This window comes from Crocuta crocuta, unplaced genomic scaffold, assembly GCF_008692635.1.
Source record: "Crocuta crocuta isolate KB4526 unplaced genomic scaffold, BGI_CrCroc_1.0 scaffold84, whole genome shotgun sequence".
Classification (NCBI taxonomy): domain Eukaryota; kingdom Metazoa; phylum Chordata; class Mammalia; order Carnivora; family Hyaenidae; genus Crocuta; species Crocuta crocuta.
In genome coordinates this window covers 6,577,433-6,600,268 of record NW_027530213.1, presented here as the reverse complement: position 1 = coordinate 6,600,268, position 22,836 = coordinate 6,577,433, and the positions used below count along the sequence as shown (strand labels likewise).

Here is a 22,836-nt window from a genome sequence, read left to right as displayed (position 1 = left end):
GCACCAAATGTTGCAGCGAAGCATCTTGTGTTGTTTTTCCCCCGCTGTCATAGTTCGTTCCCAAAGAGCAACAGGTATTGGAAGGTTGATGGTGAACGTTGTTGAAGGCATTGAGCTGAAACCCTGTCGATCACATGGTAAGGACCTCAGATTCCCTCTAGCATGGGTTATTGGTGGAAGCCTTTTCTGCATTCACCCCAGCCAGATTTAAGTCAAGCATGCTATTTCCATAATCCTAAATTTCCTCCCAGAATTGGCTTTTCTAACACTTGTTAAAACCTAGAGTGTTTTTTTAAAAATTAATCCTTCCCACCATTTTGCTTTTCAGAGAGATCTGAGTGGTTGCCATTTCATAGTAGATGTGAAACAATCTAAGGCTATAGCAAGAAGACAGGAAAGGCTTAATTTTAAAGTCCATTCATCCATTATTTAAGTGTTATAAATATTTAAGTATTAAAACTTAACTCTGACGCTGGATAGTGGGAGGTTTTGCCCAGATTCTCCATTTTATGGCATTTATCGAGTGTGGCAATGGGAGGGGTTGGTAAAAATGAGGTGCTTGGAGGGGAATTGCTGCCCACTGTGGCTATGACCCTGCCATGCCGTGTCCAGGGGAGCCTGCAGTCAGGCGGGGATCTAGCAAACTCTATCCACTCTAGGAAAGAGTAACCCGTACTGTGAAGTGACCATGGGCTCCCAGTGTCACATCACCAAGACGATCCAGGATACTCTGAATCCCAAGTGGAATTCCAACTGCCAGTTCTTCATCAAAGACCTGGAGCAGGAGGTCCTATGCATCACCGTGTTTGAGAGGGACCAGTTCTCTCCAGACGGTGAGTAGAGAATGGCCTCCCGAGGTCCCCTTTCTCCTCTGTCATCCGGCCTTCATGGATAAATGTTACCTACCTGGGACCTTGGTGCCCAGGGGTTTTTTTACTTCCCCCCAGAAAGATGAGGTAAAGGAAGTGGCCTTTACCGATGCTGGGGCATCTCAGAGAAGGCAGACAAAGCATGCTTGGTCTAGAGTGGTCCAGCTGCCCTATGTAGAGACCATGGTCCATGCTTCCCCAAAGCACATGACTGCAAAATAGACTGTATCCCAAAGTCTCAGCCCAGTCCTTTAGTTCTCGGCCCAAAGCCACAGTGACCATGGATAAAAGTAGGCAATTGAGCAAGAAGAGTGTCAGCCCACAAGAGGTGTGGCAAGAATCAATCGGTGAGCTTTAAGCGGCACGTCTGGTTAATCAAAGGAATGGAACTGTGTTGGATGCATCATTCCTTCAACCCACTTCCTGTTTCTGGAAAAGAAGGGGTCTGGCCAATGGTTCCAAGAAAACCTCTCTCTCTTCCTCAATCAATAAAAACCAGACAGTAGGTCTAAAGATGGCAGCCTCAACTTAATTATATTCAGAGAATATAGAGAAGCGCTGGGAGTGAGGGCTGCTGCTGGTGTGATCTGGACAAGGCTTGCAATGCTCCACGTGGCCTTTGCCTTTCAATACTTTTATATGGATTATCTCATTGTGAGTCAGGTACCTTTGGTTACTGTCTGAAGATAGGCACATAGCTGGCTAAATGTTAGAGGATGCCCAGAACGATCTCTCAAGTCTGGACTCTCGGCTACTGTGTTTCGCTGTCAGTTTTTATTCTGACAAGTTAAAGTTTGAGACTGGATTGTTGTTAGGGTCATTTTAAGTAGTGAAGTATCATGACACAGTGATAACTCCTCTAGGGTATAAATTGAAAATCCTAGTGTTGTTTTTATATAGGAGATAATTTCCATGAAATGAGCCTAGGGGTAAAATAAATTTCTATCTGTCCACCTGAAAAAAATTTCTCACATCATATTTTTTAAAATTATTTTTTAAAACTTTTGTTTTCAGTAATCTCTGCACCCAACATGGGGCTCAAACTCATGACCCCAAGATCAAGTGTCACATGCCCTTCTGACTGAGCCAAATTAAACCTTAAAAGAAGGCTGTTTCGTGTTCAGGAGTGCCTGGATCATAGTATATTCCAATAAATAATTCTTGAATGACTAAATGAAGGAATTATGGTCTGAAAGCCCATTTAACTATTGTGTAATTACCTAGCATTTAAAAAAATGTCAAATATAGGGGCATCTGGCTGGCTCAGTCTGTAGAGCATGCAACTCTTAATCTCAGGGTTATGGGTTCAAGCCCCATATTGGGTGTGGAGCCTACTTAAAAAAAATAAATAAAAATTTAAAAAAAGAGGGAGTCAACTCAGGTCTTGATCTCAAGGTTCTGAGTTCAAGTCCTACAATGGGGCTTGCACTGGGCATGGTGCCTACTGAAAAATAATTAAAAACACAAATATATTCATACCTGTTCTTCTACCAGCACTCAATATTTGATAAAAGGCAGTGTTGAGATAGTTCCGGGAGTGCTGTTGAAAGCCTGCGGCCCCGTGCTGTGGCCTCCCCTCCCACACCTTGCATTTGCTCTCTGGCACATACAGGGGGCATTTTAAGGACCAGCCCTAGCTCACCATCTTTGATTTTTCTGAAAAGGATGTGACATCATGAAGTGTCCTCTTCTGATAAACCCTGGGAGATATTCCTCTTCAATCTTTGTGTGCAGCTGATATGACATCCAATGTTGCATTGCCTGCCGGGAAACTTATAGCCCTTTGGAGGTCCCCAGGTGTGGGGAAAGTCATTGTCCGTGTTTTCACTTCCTTCTAGACTCACCTTCGCCCCCACCCTGGTGTCTTTTTTTTTTTTTTCTCCTTTCCCCCCATTTAAAAATTATGCTCTGTCATTGTAGTTCATGGATTCCTGTAAACTGACCTAATTCCCTTTTGGAAGAAGGGAGGGTATACCAAGTCACTGAAAAATTCCCAATGTGCCAAATACATACCTTGAAGTTAAGGAATTCTCACTCTGAGCAGGATGTTCTTTCTCCTTGCAGATTTTTTGGGTCGGACAGAGATCCGTGTGGCCGACATCAAGAAGGACCAGGGTTCCAAGGGTCCAGTTACAAAGTGTCTCCTGCTACATGAAGTTCCCACCGGGGAGATTGTGGTCCGCTTGGACCTGCAGCTGTTTGATGAGCCATAGAGACTGGGCCCAGGTGTGCTGGCAGAGCTTCAGCCCAAGGCAGCAGCTGCAATCTGGAAACGGGGTTGCTTTTCTGAGACCACCGTTTGATGTTCAGCCACAGGGCAATGAAACAGTGAAGACAGACCCCTCAAAACTTTTAGGAATAATTCTTGACAATCCTTCCCCTGCCCCCAAACAAGTTCCCATTTTATGAAGCAGAACTGTGTCTTCCTTCGTCCTCACTGCAGGCCTCACCATGGCTTCTAGGGTCTTTGAAATCCCATAGCCCCCAGCTAGATTTGGCTGGGAGCCTGGCCCATCCCTGGGCCTGAGGCATGGGTCTGATGACTGTAAAATAGATTTATAAATGCACTGTCTGTATTTTTGGAGACCTCATGTAACCCTCCTATTTCTTATCTCCACCAGTCCCCAGATAGGCCCCTGAGCCCATGATGCCTAGTCCTTCATGTGTTTAGAAGTACTTACGAAGGTTTTACCATTGCTTCAGAATCTCATTCCCCCACTGGGACCTTATTTGTAATGCTGCCCTGGATATGTCAGCTGGGGCGATGGTCTCCAAATCAGACAGTTGGCTAGCTCTTTGAAGAATGGGTCCATGGAAGATTCTAGCAGGTGCATTGTTAGAGCCATGCCAGTCCCCTCCAGGTCTTTTATTGATAGATGTCAATGGAAACTATCACTAGCTACTATCAGGTGATCCAGTTTTTGATTTCCAGCATGCTTGGAAGATGGTTAAGGAAGATTGTTATCTACAAAGGTATGCTCGGCTGGATTAGGTCACCACAGGTCACCTGGAAGGCTACTTTACAATGTCATTGGGCCCTGGTTGCCAGCCCAGTTGGAAAATTCTCTTTGGCTTGGAGGTCCTCTGATGTTTCATGACAAGAGCAATCACTGGTGACCAGCTCTAAGCCTGTTTTTGCTTGAATGTGCCAGATCCTGATTGTCATGAGAAATTCCAGCAGCTGTCTTTGGTATGTTCCCAAGAAAAACGTCCCCAAGGCGTGAAAAAGAAAAGTCACAATCTGCAAGTGGGGTGGAAAGATGAAAAGGAACTCCATTACATGGTGGGGGAAAGGCCCTAGGAGCATACACGCCTCACAAATCTGGGGAGGAAAAGACCCAAGACTCTTTCCCATATTCTTCCATATGCAACCAACCTCTCAGTAATGGAAACACTTGTGCTTGTTGCCAGAGTCGGGAATGTATGACCATGTGCCAAGCTGTTCGGTTTGAGTTCTTTGATTCCCCCCCCGCCCCCCTTAATAGCCAGGAGATAGGTTGGTTAACTAGATAATAACCTGATTTGCTAATGAAAAGTGTGGGCCGTATTTTGTTCGCATGTTAATGTTCTCCTAATCCCAGTTTGTTGTGGTCATGAAACGTTCTTTGCATGTCTTCTTGGTACTGGAGTCCAGCTTTCCTGTGTTAGACGGTGTTCTCTTCGATTGCAGGTCCTTAGATTTCACTAGGGTTGTAGAAGTGCTTTATAAGTGGTAGCATTAACGTAGTGGCCGAGTCTCCACTTTTCTGGGAACCGAATGCATAGTGTCATAATTTCCCATAAGAGCCCTGTCCTACTTCAAGCAATTTTTAAAATGTGTGTGTTAGAAAGGACAACAAAGTTTACATTTCATACTTTTAAGAAACACTTTATTATTTATTTATTGAAGATAGTGTAGAATTTTGTATCGAGAACAACAGACATGAGTATTTTTTAAAAACAGACACACCCTTTAGTTAGAAACTTTCAACTAAACACTGTTATAGACCAAGGTGAACTTCAGGCATGTACTTGTTTACCACTTCCCAGAAGAAAATCTAGTTAAAATACTTTAGGTTTATATTTTTTGACGTTGTTAAGAAACTGTGTGGAATTAAATCTATAAATAGACATACAACTTATGCTTTCCTATTTCTATAACCAACACAGTTTGTTCAGTGTGTTTATGAAGGACGTGTTCTATGGTAGAAAAAATAATGTATGCAGTGTGTCAGTGAGTAGTATCAGATCACTATTCCAATCCCTTTCCTTTTTTTCCCCCTTTCGCTCATTGGCTCTCTTTGTGTGTCAGTGCTGGTCATCGCTGTTTACCCAGGTAGGATGTGGTGTGAAGAACGACAAGAATCTTGTAACCCTCTTAGGCCAGCCGGCCGCCCCCTCACAGCACCACCCACTCACAGTGTCCCATCATCAGAATTAATGGAACACGAAAAGAGCAGCATGTGAGTCTTTTCCCCCAGTGACTACATTGAGCGTCCCTGAGATGCTCCTTTAGGACAGCAATTCTGGCTTGGTGTCCTTGTGCTCACCGGTGAGATTTGCACCGTGACCGTGACCGTTCCTACTTGTGGATGACTTAGTCTGGCCCTCAGATCCAGCTGTGACTCAGGAGTCATGTTGGGGTGGGGGGAGCAGATGGAGAAATGTGGGCGGGGCATGGCGTCCCTTGGACCTCTCTGCTTCCACTTCTGCCCTTTTGGCTGCCTGGGCTACATTTCATAGAGATGAAATGTCTCTTTCCAATAAGCGAGCTGTTTCCTAGCGCTTTGCTTCCAAATGCAGGGTTTCTGTAGGCCACTGCGTCCTGACCCCAGCCCTCCAGACGCCCCCGCAAAGCCTCCCATCTTCTCTGAGCCACGCCCACTTCCTCTAGTGCAGCAAGGGGCTTTTCTGCTCACAGGCTGTGCGCTGAGAAAGGAAGCCCCTGGACTCCCCTGGACTCGGGCTTTATGTAGACTGGCTCTCCCGAAGGACCACCCATATCCTAATCCCTCTGGGCAAGGTTTCACTGGCTGGTACTGAGTTCCCTGGCCGGCTGGCAGGAGAAGTGTCAATGGGGTATATGCGGCACCATTGAAAGGTGTTGTTCATTCACATCCTGGGCCTGCCTGACCCTGAAAGGGGGACTCTCTTAGGTTAGGGCCACCAGGGATGCTTGAGACGCTGGGGCCAGATTTCCTTGTTTGCTTGGGTAACATGTCTCTGTCCTCTGATGGCAGAAAAGAGAGCTGTGCTCCAAAGAACATTAACGTTGAAAGGGACTTTGTTTTCCTTCTTTGCTTTCTGAACAGCTCGAGCATGACCTACGTATGTGAAAGTAACTGATTTCATCTGGTTGAATAGCACTGAATTTAACTGTAAAAAAAATCCTATCAGAAAGTAGGCAAATTGAACACTTGCATCTTGGTGACCTGGTACCCAACCCCCACCACCCCTGTGGCTTCCCCAGGTGGGGATGAGGTCAGGCGATTAGACTCTAGAGCCACTAGGGAAAGATGGTTGCCTGCTGTCCGAGACGAGGCAGGTGGGCTCTCTCTCCAGGAGCTGGCTCCTGTGACCACACGGAGTGGGATCATTCTAGAATCTCTGGAGTTGGAGAACGAGGGGGAGTGGATGAGGTGCTTCTGGTTTTATTAGAAAGGTGGAGATTCGGGGGTATATTTTAGAGTTTGCCGATACTTTGTATGAGGAGAAAAAGACTTCTCCATCTCTGCTCCAAATAGCTTGTTCTGGTTGGTAGGACTTTTTGATTCGTAAGAAGAAAATTTGTTTCTGCATGTAACAATTTTAAGGCTTTCTACTGGAAATAGCTAGTAGGTTTTAATTGTATTTCACATGCTTCCTCCCCTCCCCTCCCTTCTCCTCTCCTTTCCTTTTGACCGCCTTCTCTTTGGAGGCTGGAGATGAGCTTCACACAGACACGAGCACTTTGAAACGGACACCTGCCTACTTCAGACGTAGCAGGGCCCTTTCAGACTTGAGGTGAGCGTGAGGTTAGCAAAGGGCCTGCTTACTCCAGAAGGACTTGCTCCACACGTTTAGAGCCTCTGGTGCCAGAAGGTGAGGTGAGGAAAACAGTCGGTCCTGGCTGCTCCTCCTTTGCTTTCCGGTATAGGAGCCCAAGTTCTACTGGGTAAAAAGTGTAATGGGTGGTACCAGAAACCGGGGACAAGATGAAGCCTCCCATGCTGTGGTCTGAGCTGCCCTATGAGGCATTTGGTGAAGGTAACACCTCCTTCCCCTAGAAGGTAACACCTCCTTCTCTTTGTACCCGGAGGTGTTGAAATGCCTGCAGGCCTTCCCCCTCCTGCCAGGAATAGCCCAGGTCAGCAGCCAAGACTCTGCTGGCAGTGCCCTGAGCCGTGTTCTGTGGGGGCTTAATATGTAGAAATCGAGTTGGCATGTCTATCGTGCTTGGAAAACAGCCGTGCTTGGAAAACAGCCGTTTATTTGGGCTAAAGGGAAGGAAAGTTCTAGAACTCCCATTTCCTCACCTTGTGCTGTTTCAGATCCAGGATGTGTTTGTAGGTCATCAGGCTCAGCAGAGGCACATCACCTGATATCTGTAGGAGCCAGAATCTGTTCCTGATAAGCATGGGAATCTTACTCCATGTGAAGGATAGAAACCTCTAATGGCTCTATCCTGGGAGCATTAAAACCTAGATGCCAACACGTTGGAAAGTCTTATCTCTGGGCTGTGATCTCTTAGTAACACAATCAGTAAGGCTAACAGTTCATTCTGGGAGTCCCATCCTGTGCCAGGCCACCATCTTAGGGACTGCGAGCTAGAAAGGAAGGGCCTGCCTCTGTGGCTTTCATGGTCTAATTGTAGATCTGACTTTGGGTTATTTAAATACCACCTGATGCCTGTAAAAGCTCATCTCCACCTCTAAATAACTGTGTCAGTGACACGCAGAGCAGTTTGTCCATTAAGAGAAACCCTCATTACTCTGGGCTTGGAGAACCAGATAGCACACACATAGTAGAGTAAGTTTTTGGACACTGTATGTGGTTGTGGTGTTTCAGGGTAAATTTGTCCCTACCGTATGTCAGGTTGGTGTGAAAAATTTTTTTAATGTTTATTTATTTTTGAAAGAGAGAGACAGAGACAGAGACAGAGAGAGGGCATGGGGGAGGAGCAGAGAGAGAGAAAAGACAGAAACAAAGAATCCCAAGCAGACATGGGGCTTGAACCCACGAACTGTGAGATCATGACCTGAGTTGAAATCAAGAGTTGGATGCTTAACCGACTGAGCCCCCCAGGTGCCCCTGTGTGAATTGTTTTTGGCTGGATTCTGTTCTACTTTCTATACCAGCCTATATTGTTAATATCACCTGCATAGTGTGACTATTTTAGTATTCAAAGCCCACCAGGTAAAACTGCATTCAGAAGTGGGCTCATTTGGTCAATCTTGAAAAACATCGAGTGTTTCTCTGATATTTCCTGAGACTCAGTAAGCAGTCACCAGGGTTTCTTACCATGCAGCGGTAGGAATAAGGACCTTTCTTCTAGGAACACTGGTTTTATACGTTTATCATTTAAAAGAATAACATTCCTGCGTGGCTGTGTTTCTAAAACCCTGTCCCTCTGCATTTCTCCTCTTAGACTCAAATCTCTTATTTCCTCCCGCGTCTCTGTCTGAAAAGGGCGGGGACCTAGGGCACAGAGGGATCAGGAACCAGAGAAAGCGGTGTGGTGATGGGCACGGCCCGGTTGCCTTCCTTCCCGCTGTGGCCGCCAGGGGGCGATCTCCCCGCTGGAAACGTGCGGTCCCGCGGGCGGCTGGAGGGGGAGGGGGGCGCTGGCTCCACCTCGGGCGGCCCCGGGGAGGGTGCTCCCGTGGGAATCCCGGGCCGGCCCGCGGGCTGTGAGGCTGTTCGGGGGCTTCAGCCTTCCCACCTTTTCTGCATCTGCTCTGCGAAAGGCCCAGAGAGTCAGCCCCCCGGGGTCTCAGGTGTAAGTTGGAGGTGTCCCCCACTGTCCCCTCCTGTCCCCACCGGAGGAGGCGCCCTCTCCCACCAGGGTTCTGGGAGTCAGGTCCTCTCTACTGGGACAGGGTGACAGAGTCTGTACTGGGAGCCTAGGACTTCCAGAATTTCAGATGTAAAGAACTGGTGGGGGGACGCAGAGACTCATTGTGTGGGGTGTGTGCGAGCCTGTGAGTGTGTGTTGGGTGTTGTGAGAGTGTGTGGTGTGTGTGCGGACCTGTGAGTGCGTATGTGGTGTTGTGGGAGAATGTGTGGTGTGTGTGTGTGTGAATGTGTATGGTGTGTCTGTGAGAGTGTGAGTGTGTGTCAGTGTGTGGTCTGTGGTGTGTGTGAGTGTGACCGTGTGTGGTGTGTAAATGTGTATGGTGTGTATGAGAATACTAGTGTATATAGTGTGTGAATGTGTGTGGTGTTATGAGAGTATGAGTGTGTGTAACAGTATGTGTGGTGTGTGTGTGAGAGTATGTGTGGGTGTATGTGGTCTGTGACAATATGTGTGGTGTGTGTGTGGTATGTGAGAGTATGAGTATGAATGTGACTGTGTCTGATGTGATGTGAGAGTATGAGCGTGTACAGTGTGTGTGAATGTGTATGGTGTGTGTGACAGTGTGCGTGGTGTGTGTGATATGTGTGGTGTGTGTGATACACATGCTGTGCAAGTGTGCACGTGACCCGTGTGTGGTGTGTGCGTGTGTGTGTGCACCCACAGAAACAGGTTGTCCTGACCCTACCATAGTCGCACTCAGGATCCGGTACAGAATGAAGATTTGGGGCCCCTTGTTGAAAAGTATTAAGAATTTTGAGGTGGTGACAGCAGAGAACTGAGCCAAGCGTGGCCTTCGTAAGCACGTGGTCCCATGTGACCCTGCGGATCACACACGTGTGAAGCCGGCCCTGCGCACGCTGTGTGTTCACTTGGTTCTTGAAGCAGGTGGGGCTTCATTGTCCGTCTTCTTACTTTGTAAAGTGTCCCGGGGGGGAGGGGGGAGCGGAGAGCTGAGCTGAGAATACTTTTCAAAATGTCTGCTTTTATTTCATAGCAGCACAAATGGTCTAGACTAATCAGAGGGTACAAGAACCCACCCCCCCTAGGTGACAGATGTGCCCCAGGGCCAGAGAGGGAGTCATCTGCCCTTCTCTCAGCTCGTCCAGGGCGTGCCACAGGCGCCCAGGCCTTTGAGCCTCTAACCCAGTAATTTGAAATAAAACCCTTCCCTTTGGTCCTTAGTCAGCAGCGGGGGGCCACTCTCCCCTTCCCTCTGCCTTCAGGGGACCGTCCGAGAAACAGGAGAAGGAGACTAGGGGAAGTGTGCGTGGCCCTTCCCTGGGCTCCGCCTCTGGGACTCGGGGCTTCCCAGCTCAGCTCTCCCTGGGGGATCCCACGGATGGCTTTGGGGAAGGGTGAGGTCAGGAGAGAGGAGAGCGCCCAGGGTGTGAGCAGCCTCAGGCTTTATCAGGTGAGCCTGGAATTTACCATCCTGCTGTGCAGTGCGCTTGCTCGCTGTGGCTTCTTTCACAAAGCAACGTCTTCTTTCCTCTTCCTGCACTGGGCGGCACGTCCAGAACATTNCTGAGAAATCATCCTTTCTGTTTCCCAATTCTGCCTGGGGTCATAAAGCTTGCTAGGTAAAAATGTTGACAGAAAGTTGCACAGACGTTGCAGATTCATCTTGTGTGGACACGACTGCATCACTTTGAATGAAATAGCAAAGGAGAGCTTTGTTTCTACCTGTAATGCGACCTTCCAAACTACTGAAAGTTCAGATAGCGTTTTATAGAGTAATTAACATTGTGTCTGCATTAATTTTCGCGAATGAACATTTCGATGCACGTTCTACCAATCAGCATCCTTAAAGTGTCATCCGCTAAGTGGTCACGGTATCAGAAAGTAGATATTCTGGCAAGATCTTTGGTACTATTTATTTTTACACATGCGTTTGAAACGTGCACCATCAATAGCCCAAGTGTCTTTGAACTGTGAAGCCAGCTTCAGATGTTGTCTGCGGAGACCCAGCTGGCAGAAGTCTGTCCCCTCCTGGTCCCCTCCCTTCCACTTTTCATAGCCCCGCCTACAGAGAAGTTGGCAATCATATAATTCATGTTGTACTGCCTTAGCTACATTAGCTTTGTATCCTCACATCAACATATGTGTAAATACATGTATATAGATGAGAAATCTACAACGACAAAAAAATGTCCTGTGTATGATAATCAGCTCTTGGCATCTGGTTTTCTGCATTTTATACAGTTTCCAGCTAAGAAAAATGCAGAATTCCAATACATACAGTGAAAAAGTTATGCTCTTTGAAAGGTCTGTCATGAAATCTCTGCTGCGTGTTAACGGGAATGTCCGTGACTAACTGTACATACGGTATGTAAGCGGCTATGCTGGTCAATATTGTGTAAACTAACACAGATTCTGTAGTCAAAATATTTAACTTGTTATTGTAAAATGTGATTTGTCATCGAGAGATTATTTTTCTGTATGTATATGAGAGTATTTTAGGAATCTAATTTAAGTGCATAAAAGTATAGAAAAAAAATTAAAAACCTATTCCAGGAGTAGAAAATACTTAATCAGATTACTTGGGGTCAGCCCAACTAAATTTCTTATATTAAAAAGAAAATCTGAGTTGCATATGTTAGAAATTCAAAGCAGTCATTTTGGGGGCAGAGACTATGATTAGTTTAACTGAAATGTGTGGTATGAAAAAACGAAACCTATCCTGTAGCCATGATCTCGGACGGGACCTTGGTGTTTCATTAAAAACTGATTTGAACAGGTAACATTCTGGAAGGTGGTTGTGTCAGGAAGGACGGGAGTATTGAGAGCCTGTTTCCTATCAGACCCATGTGCCACAGGGGCCTCCATGAGTTCTGGAAGATTGATCAGGAATTCAAGACTGAACCAAACATCCTTCTANTCACCCTTTTGCAGTTCTCTTTCTGGATGGATTCGGAACATCGCTTTGATGTTGGCATTGTCAATGCAATTTCCTGGGGCACCTTCATCACCTTTACCTGTTGCATAGCTGGGTGGGTTGAAGAATGAAGTTTGGAGCTTCTGGGCACGCAAAACAGGCAGGGCAGAGCGGCCTCCCGAGATGCCGGTGTCCCAGGGACAGGGCGCCTTCCTCCTCTTCCCCTTCCCAGAAAAGAGGCAGAAGTCCAAGGTGCTTCTAAGGCACAGACTTGCCACCAGAAATGTCCCTGCAGTCCACCTAGGGGAAGATGGAATACAAAAGCCCATGAAACGCCACGTCTAATCCCCCTGGGAGATGCATTTGGAAGTCATTTCAGGAGGTGGCATGCTGGGGGGCCAGCCTCCCCTAACAGACTGGAGGTGACGCCACAGAGCAAATAGTTGCTGGTAAGACAGGGCACTGCGCGGGGGTCACGGCCGTGGAGAGTGTAGGGCCGATGGCTCGCAGGGACTTGTGGGGAGTGTGAGCGCCGGGTTTCCAACATTTCTTTCAACAGTTAGCTGTGTCTTCTTGATGCCGCTAACCAGCAGGGGAAGTCCCTTTCTGGTAAGTCCCTTCCTTTCTGAGGTTGGTGAACACTGGAGTCCAAGGGACTCCCTAGACTTCCAGGGTGGGAAGCTGTGATTTCTGGAAGCTTCCTGGAATCTGTTGAGGCATACAAGGAATCTGCAAATCACCTTGAGGAACTGTCCCTGGGGATGTACTGACTTTCTTCCCAAAGATGGAGCCGTTCAGAGATCTCTTTGTTCAAGCTCAGCCTGGTGGGGGGGGGCGGGGGGGGTGCATCTCAGGCCAGCCCGTCAGAACTGGACCAGCTCTGGTCCATCCACCCAGCATAGGTGTTGACCTTTCTTAGCGCCGTGCCCTCTTGGCTGGGATGGCAATAGGGCTGTGAGTGGGGACGAGTCAGCCAGTCAACTGCTCCTTGGGCCCTAGTTCTGCAAACCTTGGGGACAGGAAAAGGCAGAGCATGGGGGTCCTGCCCAGCAGTGCCTGCAGGCCACTCCAGTTAGCCTTTACCTGTTTGAAAAAGAATGTATCAGACTGACAAAAGTCCCTAGTGCGTTTCTAGTGACAAACGGGCCACCGTGCTGGTGGCATATTGCTTCCCTCACAACACTTCCCGGGGAGTGAGACTCAGCCGCCCCTCACCCCCGCCATGGATGTCCTGTTGACTGTAATATACTTCTGTTGCCAAATAATGGTACTGTTTAATTTTCCATAAAAGGGAGACTATATTGTCTGATATGTAATATCACTGGAGCTCTAAAAATTATTAGACTCTATTACCAATTGTAGAATTATGTATTTGTCTAAGGTTTGACGAAGCAGGGCCAAGACATTAGGTTGCTTTGTTTGTTTGTTTAAACGAAGCTGAGGTTAGTTCTCCTGTTTGAGTGTTTCTTTGGCACCTTATTATGTATGAAATGTTAAATTTTACTGATTCAGATTATGGTAACTGATTTGTTTTTTCTTAAACCAGTAGTGACATCAGTACAGATTGCTATCCCTGTGTATCTCGACCCTAAAGAGAACAATCTCTTCGAAACAGTTCTTTGTTCATATTGACCTGTATGGTTTAAATTCACATGGTTCGTGAATAAAATGAGAAAGCCAGCCCTGCTCCGGTGGATCGTTGCGGGTTCTTTCTGGGCCCCCACCCCCTGCTGAGCAGGCAGGAACCAGAGAGGCTGGCCAGTGGCTTCTCTTCCTGTGCTTCCTTCTCCCACGGGGGAGGCTGTACGTGCGGAGGGAAAACGAAGCAGACCAAACCAAGAACCTCACCCACACTTTCTGCAGACAAACGTTGCTTCCAGGTAGAAATGCACCTCCAGGTACCGACTCCTTTGGAGAACTTGCGCAGTTCTGTGTGGTGGCAGCAGAAATGCCAGGGGTATGAGGGGTGAGCCAAGCCTGTTTTACCAGGACATTCTGAGGATTGCTCCGGCTTCCCGCGAAGCTTCCAACACAGACAACTGTGTGTGTTCACAACCTTGAGTCCTTACTCTGGGCGCCATTAGCAAACCCAACACTGAATTTTACTGTTACTTGAATTTTCGGGGATGGTTTATAGCGTTTTTTTCTAATCCGGTTTTAAGGCAAAATTCCTCCCTATTTTATCACTGCTTTCTCTGAATGTGAACCAGTGCGTTAAAGTTCTTGGACTGCAGGGCACCTGGGTGGCTCAGTTGGTTACGTGTCTGACTTCAGCTCAGCTCATGATCTCGCGGGTTGTGAGTTCGAGCCCTGTGTCAGACTCTGCACACAGCTCAGAGCCCAAAGCCTGCTTTGGATTCTGTGTCTTCCTCTCTCTCTGCCCACCCCTCCTCCCCAAATGATAAACATTAAAGTTCTTGGGTTGGCTTGAACCTTAGTTGAATTGTTACAGGACCTTAAAAAACATTTTCGCAATAAAATAGTGTCTTTGCCCTGTTTTTAAACCATCAGGTCCCATTTTTGGTAAACATAGAAATCCTATGCTTTTCTTGGTTATTATTTGAAGTTTAAAAAATAAATGTCATTATAAACCAAGAAAATAATAACTTTTTCAAACTATACCTAGTTGTCTCTGAAGACATTTGAAGTTTAAAAAATAAATGTCATTATAAACCAAGAAAATAATAACTTTTTCAAACTATACCTAGTTGTCTCTGAGATCAACCAGGTCTCCGTTGCACAGCTCAGAGGGTGGAAGGAATCACTGTTGTGTACGTACCTATTTAACCAAATTTGGTAGGAAATATTTTATTCTAGCATATTTTTTCTAATTATAGAAGTAATATTTGTTAATGCAGAAAATTCAGCAAGCACAGAAAAATACCAAGGAAATAAAATCAATTAGTGGAGATACCCTTCCACACAAAAATAAATGTTAACATTTTGATGCTCATTATTCCTGTATTTTCTTGCTGTGTGTATGTTAGATGTTGTTATATTACTTAATAGCTAATATACACTGAGCACTTATGCATGGCAATGTTCAATTACAGAATTTATATAAACCTTTTCACTTACAGTTTGTTGATTGCTTTGAAAAAAATTTTTTTTAATGTTTTTTTATTTCTGAGAGAGAGAGAGATACAATGTGAGCAGGGAAGGGTCAGAGACAGAGGGAGATACAGAATCTGAAGCAGCCTCCAGGTTCGGAGCTAGCTGTCAGCACAGAGCCCAACACAGGGCTCGAACCCATGAACCGTGAGATCATGACCTGAGCCGAAGTCGGATGCTTAACCAACTGAGCCACCCAGGTGCCCCGATTGCTTTCTTTTAAATCAGCTATATATGCTTCCACAACTCAATTTTTTAAAGTTTACTTATTTTGAGAGAGAGAGAGAGACAGCGAGCCTGAGTGGGAGAGGGACAGAGAGAGGAGAGAATCCCAAGCAGGCTCCATGCTGTTAGCACAGTCTGACATGGGGGATCAATCTCATGATTCATGAGAGTCAGATGCTTAGCCAACTGAGCTGCCTGGGCGCCACCCCTACAACTTGATTTTTAAGGACTGTGTAGTATCTCATTGTCTAAATGTATCCTAATTTATTTAATCAATCCAAATAGTTACATCTTTAGGTTGCTTTAAAATTTTCCCCTTGTCTGAAAACCACTGTACACAGATCTGTGGGGAGAGTAACCCATGGATGATCTGGTGCTGATAAAAGGCAGTATTTGAAGCATTTCATCATCTCCCTGGATTCCATGTGCTCAGCCAACAGGAAGGTTGCTCATTGGGTTTGCTCTGAAGGATTTGGGCAGTATTATGGTTCATATATATATATATATATATTTAGTGTGGAGCCTGATGCAGGGCTTGATCTCACGACTGTGAGATCATGACTTGAGCCAAAATCAAGAGTTGGACACTTAACCGAGTGAGCCACCCAGGTGCCCTTCTCCCAAAGATGGAGACAGCTGTCCATCAGCTGTCACGTGTCTTAGGAGCTTGTGGTTTTAGGGTGACTCAGGTGTGGGGTGCTGTCTAGTGCGGTGTGGGGCGGGCTGCAGGCAGGGCTCAGTGACCGGGCCAACAGCTGGTCAAGCATGGGGCACTGGGCAAGCCCTAGGACCGCTCAGTATCTTTCCTCAGGTGATATCTGCTCCACCTGTAGCGCAGGGTGGTTATAAAGCATCAAGATATATGAAGTGGCCTCAAAAGCAGCATCCTGCTTGGGTGGGCAGGGGTTATGTCAGGCTCAGTGTATTTTACTAGGACCAATGGAGCACCGGTCATCCTAATAACCTCTTGGGGACCAGCAGTGCTGGACAAACCCTGAGGACCCGAGATTTCTGCAGGCAGTACCGGGTGGACTTTGCCATGTGACCAGGTATCAGGTGGGTGCTGTGTTTAATCACACCTTGGGGTCAGATGACCCAGGAAGTTGCAGGTCATGGAGCCTGTAATTAATGTTTACTGCCATCTTTACACCTCTGCCTCCCTGTACTAAGCTCTTTGTGGTCTTGCTTCTCTTGCAGCTACTCTGGAGGTGGGCGCGATCGCTTCCGTCTACAGGGGAGGAAAGCCAGGCTTGGGGGAGGCGGGGTGCCCTGTAGGTGGGAAGCAGCAGAGCATGCTTGCACACGTTCCTAACCGCCAAGGGGGGGGGGGTTCCAAGACACATTCCTAACCGCCAGGCTACTGTTCCAGGGTGCAGAGGAGCCAAAGTCACATCATGAACCTCGCTGTAGATGATGTCACGTCCCCTTATTTATGGAACTTTCTGGTGGTATTGGTGTGGTGAATATTGCTGTGCCTGGCCTGTACCAGGGACTCTCAAGGTTCCAGTCCGTCCGGATGTACTTCACAGCCCAAAGCGCACACAGAACAGGTACGTCTCGCAGAAACCCCTTCACGCAACCCTTTCAGGCCAATTATTATGATCAGAGGAGCAGAAGTGTTCCTGCCTTTTGTCCGGGCCCAGCCTGTGGAAACAGGACTCCGCTGCCTGACTGCTGCTTGGCTGGAAAGGCCTTGGACAATCATCAGGACCAAGGGGCAGAACACCCGGATTTCCTACCCGGGCCGAAGCCCCTGGCCATTCCTCGGTTGTGAGGACATTCACAGGGGTCGGGACGGCTCTTCTGCTGCCCGCTGCTGAGTGTGCAGCTCTGATCTGGACCTCTGCCCCCAGGGGGATGGAGGGAATGGATGCTTGTTAGATTAACGGTGTTCTTCCAGTAGATTCCAGAATGAAGACTGCTTTTTAGCCAGAATCTGTTTGAAAGCCTTTACAGAGAGCATTACTGCCTTTTTTTTTTTTAATGTTTTATTTCTAGGAGAGAGAGAGACAGCATGAGCAGGGGAGGGTCAGAGAGAGAGGGAGTCTCAGACTGAAACAGGCTCCAGCCTCTGAGCTGGCAGTCAGCACAGAGCCCGACGCGGGGCGCGAACCCACAAATCGCGAGATCATGACCTAAGCGAAAGTCGGACGCTTAACCGACTAAGCCACCCAGACGCCCCCTGCCTTTATATTTAATAGAGTATGAAGGGCAGGATAGAAGACGGATCACTTTGGGTTTAAAACAAGATGTACAGGACTTGAGTCCTTGTTAGAATGATCAGATGGGCACAAGCTGGCCCTGTTTGCAGGACCTTAAACACACCCAACTCACCTGGCTGACGCTGGACCTTGGGGCACAGCAACAGGCGTTGGTCCACACGCTGTGGAAGCTTAAGAAGCACGAAGCAGGACATGGGGCGTCTGGGTGGCTCTCAGTTGAGTGTCATGATCTCACGGCTCGTGAATTCTAGCCCCGTGTCGGGCTCTGTGCTAACAGCTGAGCCTGGAGCCTGCTTCAGATTCTGTGTCTCCCTCTCTCTCTGCCTCTCCCCTGCTCAAGCGCTCGCTCTCTCTCAAAATAAAAAAACATTAAAAAAAATTATTTTAAAGAAGCATGAAGCCGGACAGCGAGGGGCAGCTGCCAGGTCCCGGGGACTGGGAGGCCCACTTTCAGGATCTCGGACTGGACACGGGCACTGACGATGTCAGGCCAGGGCGGTAACTGGCCTGGTTTGCTGGTGTCTTACCTCCTCCCGCAGGGTCAGCCCCTCCCTGGGCTCTGAGTTCAGAGGCCAAGGACGTGAGGTAAGATACACGGAGGACCTAACAGTGCCTGGCATACAGGCCTCAGTAAGTGTTAACCGTTCTTCCTAATGCCACAAGCTTCCATAAATTCCTAAGCGTAATCTACACAAACTAACATCTCCAACCAATGGGCCTTTTAACCTTTCAACTAAGCGGATTCTGAAAGAAAGATATAAAAATAAGGGTCCCTGTATTTCCACTTCAAAGAAGATAGTAAACAGTACGTTCTGTTCAGGAAGCATTTTATTGATGCTCCAAGTTTAGGAATTTTCACGGACAGAAAATCAGTACTTTCAGGAAATCTCCCGCATGGCCCTGCTCAGCTTCTGAACCTTGGTCTTTGTAGACATATCAGCGTATTTCTCCCCAATACGGACAATCATTCCACCCATGATGGACGGATCAGTCTAGGAAAGAAAATAGGTTGGAAATGTGGAAAAGCATGGATATTTCACTGATCGAATGGGAAAATGAAAAAGTGCTTTGAACAGTCTACATGCTGTACAAATGTAAATGTAAGATATTAGTATTACGTCTAGAAAAAAGAAATCAAATTGTGAATGGAATCCATAATCATTTAAATTGAGAATATAAAATTTCTATTAGAAGCAATTTAGTATTTGATTTAATTTTTCAGTTTGTACAGCCATTCGACAGTGTCAAAGAACCTGAGGAAACACCATACATAATTTAAAACCCACCTTAATCTCCAGTTTCAAAACCTGGCTTTACTTAGGAAGCTCTTCAGGACCGTTTTTAATTCAGCAAGAGTGGGTTCATCTAAAGGCTAAAAAAGGACAAAACCATCCTTTAGATGCAGATAAAGCAAAACAGAAATTTTCCCTAGTAAAGGTAAGGAAGAAAATATCGCTGGCACACAACCAGACAGGCCTCGTGAACTCCCACGCAGAGTCTCTGGGCCCTTCCAGGGGCTGCACCGCAAGTCACTCACCACCGCTGGTGTGCCGGGAGCGTGTCAACATCCCACAGGAACACCTTGGTGAGCTCACTGGCAGGGTCACTTATGCCCATAAATGCCACTCCCTCCCCGTCTCTGCTCCCTGGTATTAGCGGCAAGACTCAGACACGACTGAGGAGGAAACCCCCCCCCAAAGTTACTGAGGCCTGAAGGCACAGGCCTCTCCTGGGCAGCCCTGTGGCTGTGGCAGGAGGCTACTATGTCCTTGGATGGAAGCTGCAGCCTGACCGGGTTCTAGCATCTCTAAGACCCGAGGCTCCATGCTCGACTCTGATGGGGCCAGCACCCGGATGCCAGCCTGTGTTCTCTCCTTCTGCCTCAACTCCTACTCCTGGTGAGGGGAGAGTGAAAGGCCGAAGGAGAGGCCTCTTCCTTGTCACAAATCCTCTCTCCCCACCCCCACACCTGAGAGTCCACAGCTAGCAGACAGAGCGCCATCTCTGCAAAGATCTAACAGTGCCTCCTGGGGGTGCTGCTGTGGAAGTCTATCGGTGTGTAATCAAGACACCATCTGACAGGCCCCTGAGGTCACAGAGCTCAGAAGTATGTGCACCCCTCTCACTCAGACGCCCAGCGGGTGCCAGGAACCGGCCGGTGGCTGGCATTTCACACCCACCTTTCCCTTTAATCGGGACAACTCAGGGCGACCAGCATCTCCTATTCCCATTTTCTGAGTGGTTAGGGTCTCACTTGCTGCAATATTTGAAATCTGTCTATTTCTACAGTCTGTGCCCTTAGTCACCAGTCAAGGAATCATTTGTTTTAGGCTGTGGAATCTAATTTACCCCGGGGTTTCAACATCAAAAACTGTTGGTTCTAACAGTCTGGTTCCAAAAAAACTTTTACAAAAATATGCACCTTTTAAAAAAAATAATGTCCTTGGGGCACTTGGGCGGCTCAGTTGGTGAAGCGTCCAACTTCCGTTCAGATCATGATCTCGTAGTTCATGGGTCTGAGCCCTGTGTCGGGTTCTGTGCTGATAGCTTGGAGCCTGGAGCCTGCTTGATTCTGTGTCTACTTCTCTCTCTGCCCCTCCCCAACTCACGCTCTCTCTCAAAAATAAACATTACAAAATTTTTTTAAAATCAGAAGTAAAAAATAAAAATTAATTAAAAAAAGATGTCCTTGTAATCACCGAATGCCCTATACCAGTGCTCAGCCACGGGCACGGTACGGCCCGCCTGGTGAAGTCTCATCTCGGCCCTGGGGTCTCCGAAAACTGGGGCAGGCCCAGCGGCCCAGGCGGATGCCGGACTCGTGACGATTCTCAGCCAGCTGCGTGCTTTCATGGCACTGACAACTGAACCACAAATGTGCAAATACATTATCTGGGGCAAAATGTCTCTTTAAGTTGTGTTCTTTTAGAGAGTGAGAATATCGTTTTAATACCAGAAATATTAACCTAGATGAGGAAGGTGCTGCGTATTCCAAGCAAATCCACCATCCTCTACTGATAATTAAGCTCCACAGATGATTTCCTATGTGGACTGAACTACAGTAGGAAGAAAATACATATTTAGGACATCAACAAATTAATTCCGGGAGGCAGCATAGCTTAAGGAACGTGTACTTCTGAGAGAGAGGACCAGGCTCAAATCCTGATTCCCTATTTTGTCATCTTGGGCAAACAACCTGATCCCCCTGGGTTTACTCATTTTTAAAGTAAGGATAATTCTACCTCGCGTGGAACGCCGACATGAAATCATACATTATAAAGTACCTAGCACAGAGGTTTCAAAACACGGGGTCTATCATTACAGCCCATGCCAGCCACTCCACAAAGCCCGTCCTTCCCACCCCTCCTGTTCACCACCACCAAAGATCAGACACTCCAGTTTCAGGAGACAACTTAATAAGGATTGGCAAGAACTCAAACCTGTGAAGGAACATAAGCCACGACTTCCTAACGCATTTTAGCCCAGTCTCGTGCTTCTGAATAGTCAGCGGGAAGGGCAGCATTAACAGCACACACACCGGCCCCTCCAAAGTGCAGGGTCACGGCAGCTCATGTAAGAAGTGAAGCAAACCTAAGTGACAAGTCACCTTTCCCAATTTCTGGATTTCAACCCATTTTGGTTTTTTTTCTTTTCACTATGCAAAATGTGATGCATGGATGTCACGGCACATAGAGCAGCAACACGCTGTCACTTACGGACGCAGTGGTCACCGTGCAAGGAACCTCTCCACGGTGGACGCTCATCATGGTTGAAAAGGCAGAAACGACTCCAGGGGTGTTGTTCAAGCGACCATTTTCAGCAAGCAAGTCTGGGAAAGTGAAGGTGTCTCAGAAACATGAAAGTTACTCAAAACAGGTTATTCATGAGGTATTATATTCACCTCAAAAGTAAACTTAGGTTTGTGGCCTTAGGATACTAGATTCAATGTCCTTTAAGTATGTGAATGAAGAAGATGGAAGTTGTTATTTAAAGAGTATATTCAGAGGTGCCTAGGTGGCTCAGTGGTTGAGTGTCCAACTTCGGCTCAGGTCATGATCTTGCAGTCTGTGGGTTCAAGTCCTACATTAGGCTCTGTGCTGACAGTTTGGAGCTTGGAACCTGCCTTGGATTCTGTGTCTCCCTCTCTTTCTGCTCCTCCCCCACTGGTGCTGTCTCTATCTCAAAAATAAACAAACATTAAAAAAAAAAAAAAAGTTTAAAAAAAACAAACAAACCCAGCACTGATAAGCATTTAAAATAGCAAGGAGTCGGGGGAGGCCTTACAGATCTCCAAAAGATTTCCCTGCCTGGCCTGCAACCTGATTTTCATATTTCGGGTTAGATTCCAGTGTTTGGCTACAAATCCCCAAATTAACATATTATCTATATTCAGAGATGATGCCATGAATGCATGTTCTTTGGAACTTGTATTCCGGTTGACTGTGGGACTGGAAAAGCAAACCAAATGTACCAAAAGAATGCAAGTATCTTTGAGGACAGAGATACAGGCACTGGCTACATAACATCATTTCCTTGGTATGAATCCTACTGGGCTTCTCCATGTGTTGAAAGTAGTAACTGCAATTACTTTGTTACATGGTAATACCCTTTAGACAGCGCTCAAACTTTCATGCACAAACAGGTCAATTGGGGAGCTAGTTAAGAAGCAATAGGTTGAGTTAGTAGGTTTGCCAAGTCCTTGGATTACTGCCAAAAGGCAGGTAGGTGATGCTGATGTTCCTGGTCCATGGACCACATTTCCAGAAGCAAGATTTTCAGTGGAAAAGATGTAATACTTACTGATGAGGTTGCACGTGAGGGGAGAGAACCTCTCCTTTGCTGTAATGTCATTTAGGCTTTTCACTTTCACGGAACGCTTTACATAGGGATTCATAATGGAAGCGGCCATTTTGGGTTCCCTCAGGATTTGCTAAAAGTACCAAAAAAAAAAAATAATAATAATAATCTCAACTGTTTAGAGCATAAACGATCCTCGCTGCCACTACATACTTTCTTATGAGTCCTGTATTTTTTTATTAAATTAGCACTCTCAAAGCATGTATGAAGAAAAGCTTACAATCCAATAATTTTCTCTGCCTTTGAGAATACACATCATCTTGATTTTATACAAGATATACTGATACTTCTTGAAAAAAATTTAAAGACACTTTACAAAGTTCCCTAAATTTATTTTTGCTTTTCAAGAGAGATTACAGAAAAACTAAGTAGCCAAGAGTCAATGAACTGTCTATGTTGATGCATTTACTACGGGTAATATTCAACCTGAAAAGGTGCTCTGACAGCAAAGGAGGCCTCCCTGTCATCCCCTTGGAGGGGGGACTCTCCATATCAGAGTGATCCTGATTCTGCCCTGCCTCTGACAGAGTCCCGGTGAGAGCCCTCTGGGGTTTCCAGAGCAGCCCCATCAGCCCGGGAGGGAGAGTGGACCCGCACGGGGAGTGCAGCACCAGGAGAGAGACCCTGTGTCTCATCTTGTTC

The 22,836-nt window shown here is 46.8% G+C and overlaps 2 protein-coding genes across 2 annotated transcripts in view; one reads left to right on the top strand and one right to left on the bottom strand.

The window, feature by feature from the left end:
* ITSN1 (intersectin 1) overlaps positions 1–3,566 on the top strand; it is a 206,838-nt gene extending 203,272 nt beyond the window's left edge. The window contains exons 37-39 of the mRNA XM_077765491.1: positions 54–137; positions 660–833; positions 2,934–3,566. Of these exons, the coding sequence (XP_077621617.1) occupies positions 54–137; positions 660–833; positions 2,934–3,082 (407 nt within the window). The 3' untranslated portion in view covers positions 3,083–3,566. The remainder of the gene's footprint in view (positions 1–53; positions 138–659; positions 834–2,933) is intronic.
* A 14,581-nt stretch (positions 3,567–18,147) lies between these two features.
* The window catches only part of ATP5PO (ATP synthase peripheral stalk subunit OSCP), an 11,283-nt gene continuing 6,594 nt past the window's right edge, over positions 18,148–22,836 (bottom strand). Inside the window, 5 exon segments of the mRNA XM_077765485.1 lie at positions 18,148–18,329; positions 18,624–18,649; positions 18,652–18,709; positions 21,054–21,166; positions 22,138–22,267. Coding sequence (XP_077621611.1) covers positions 18,216–18,329; positions 18,624–18,649; positions 18,652–18,709; positions 21,054–21,166; positions 22,138–22,267 — 441 coding nt within the window. The 3' untranslated portion in view covers positions 18,148–18,215.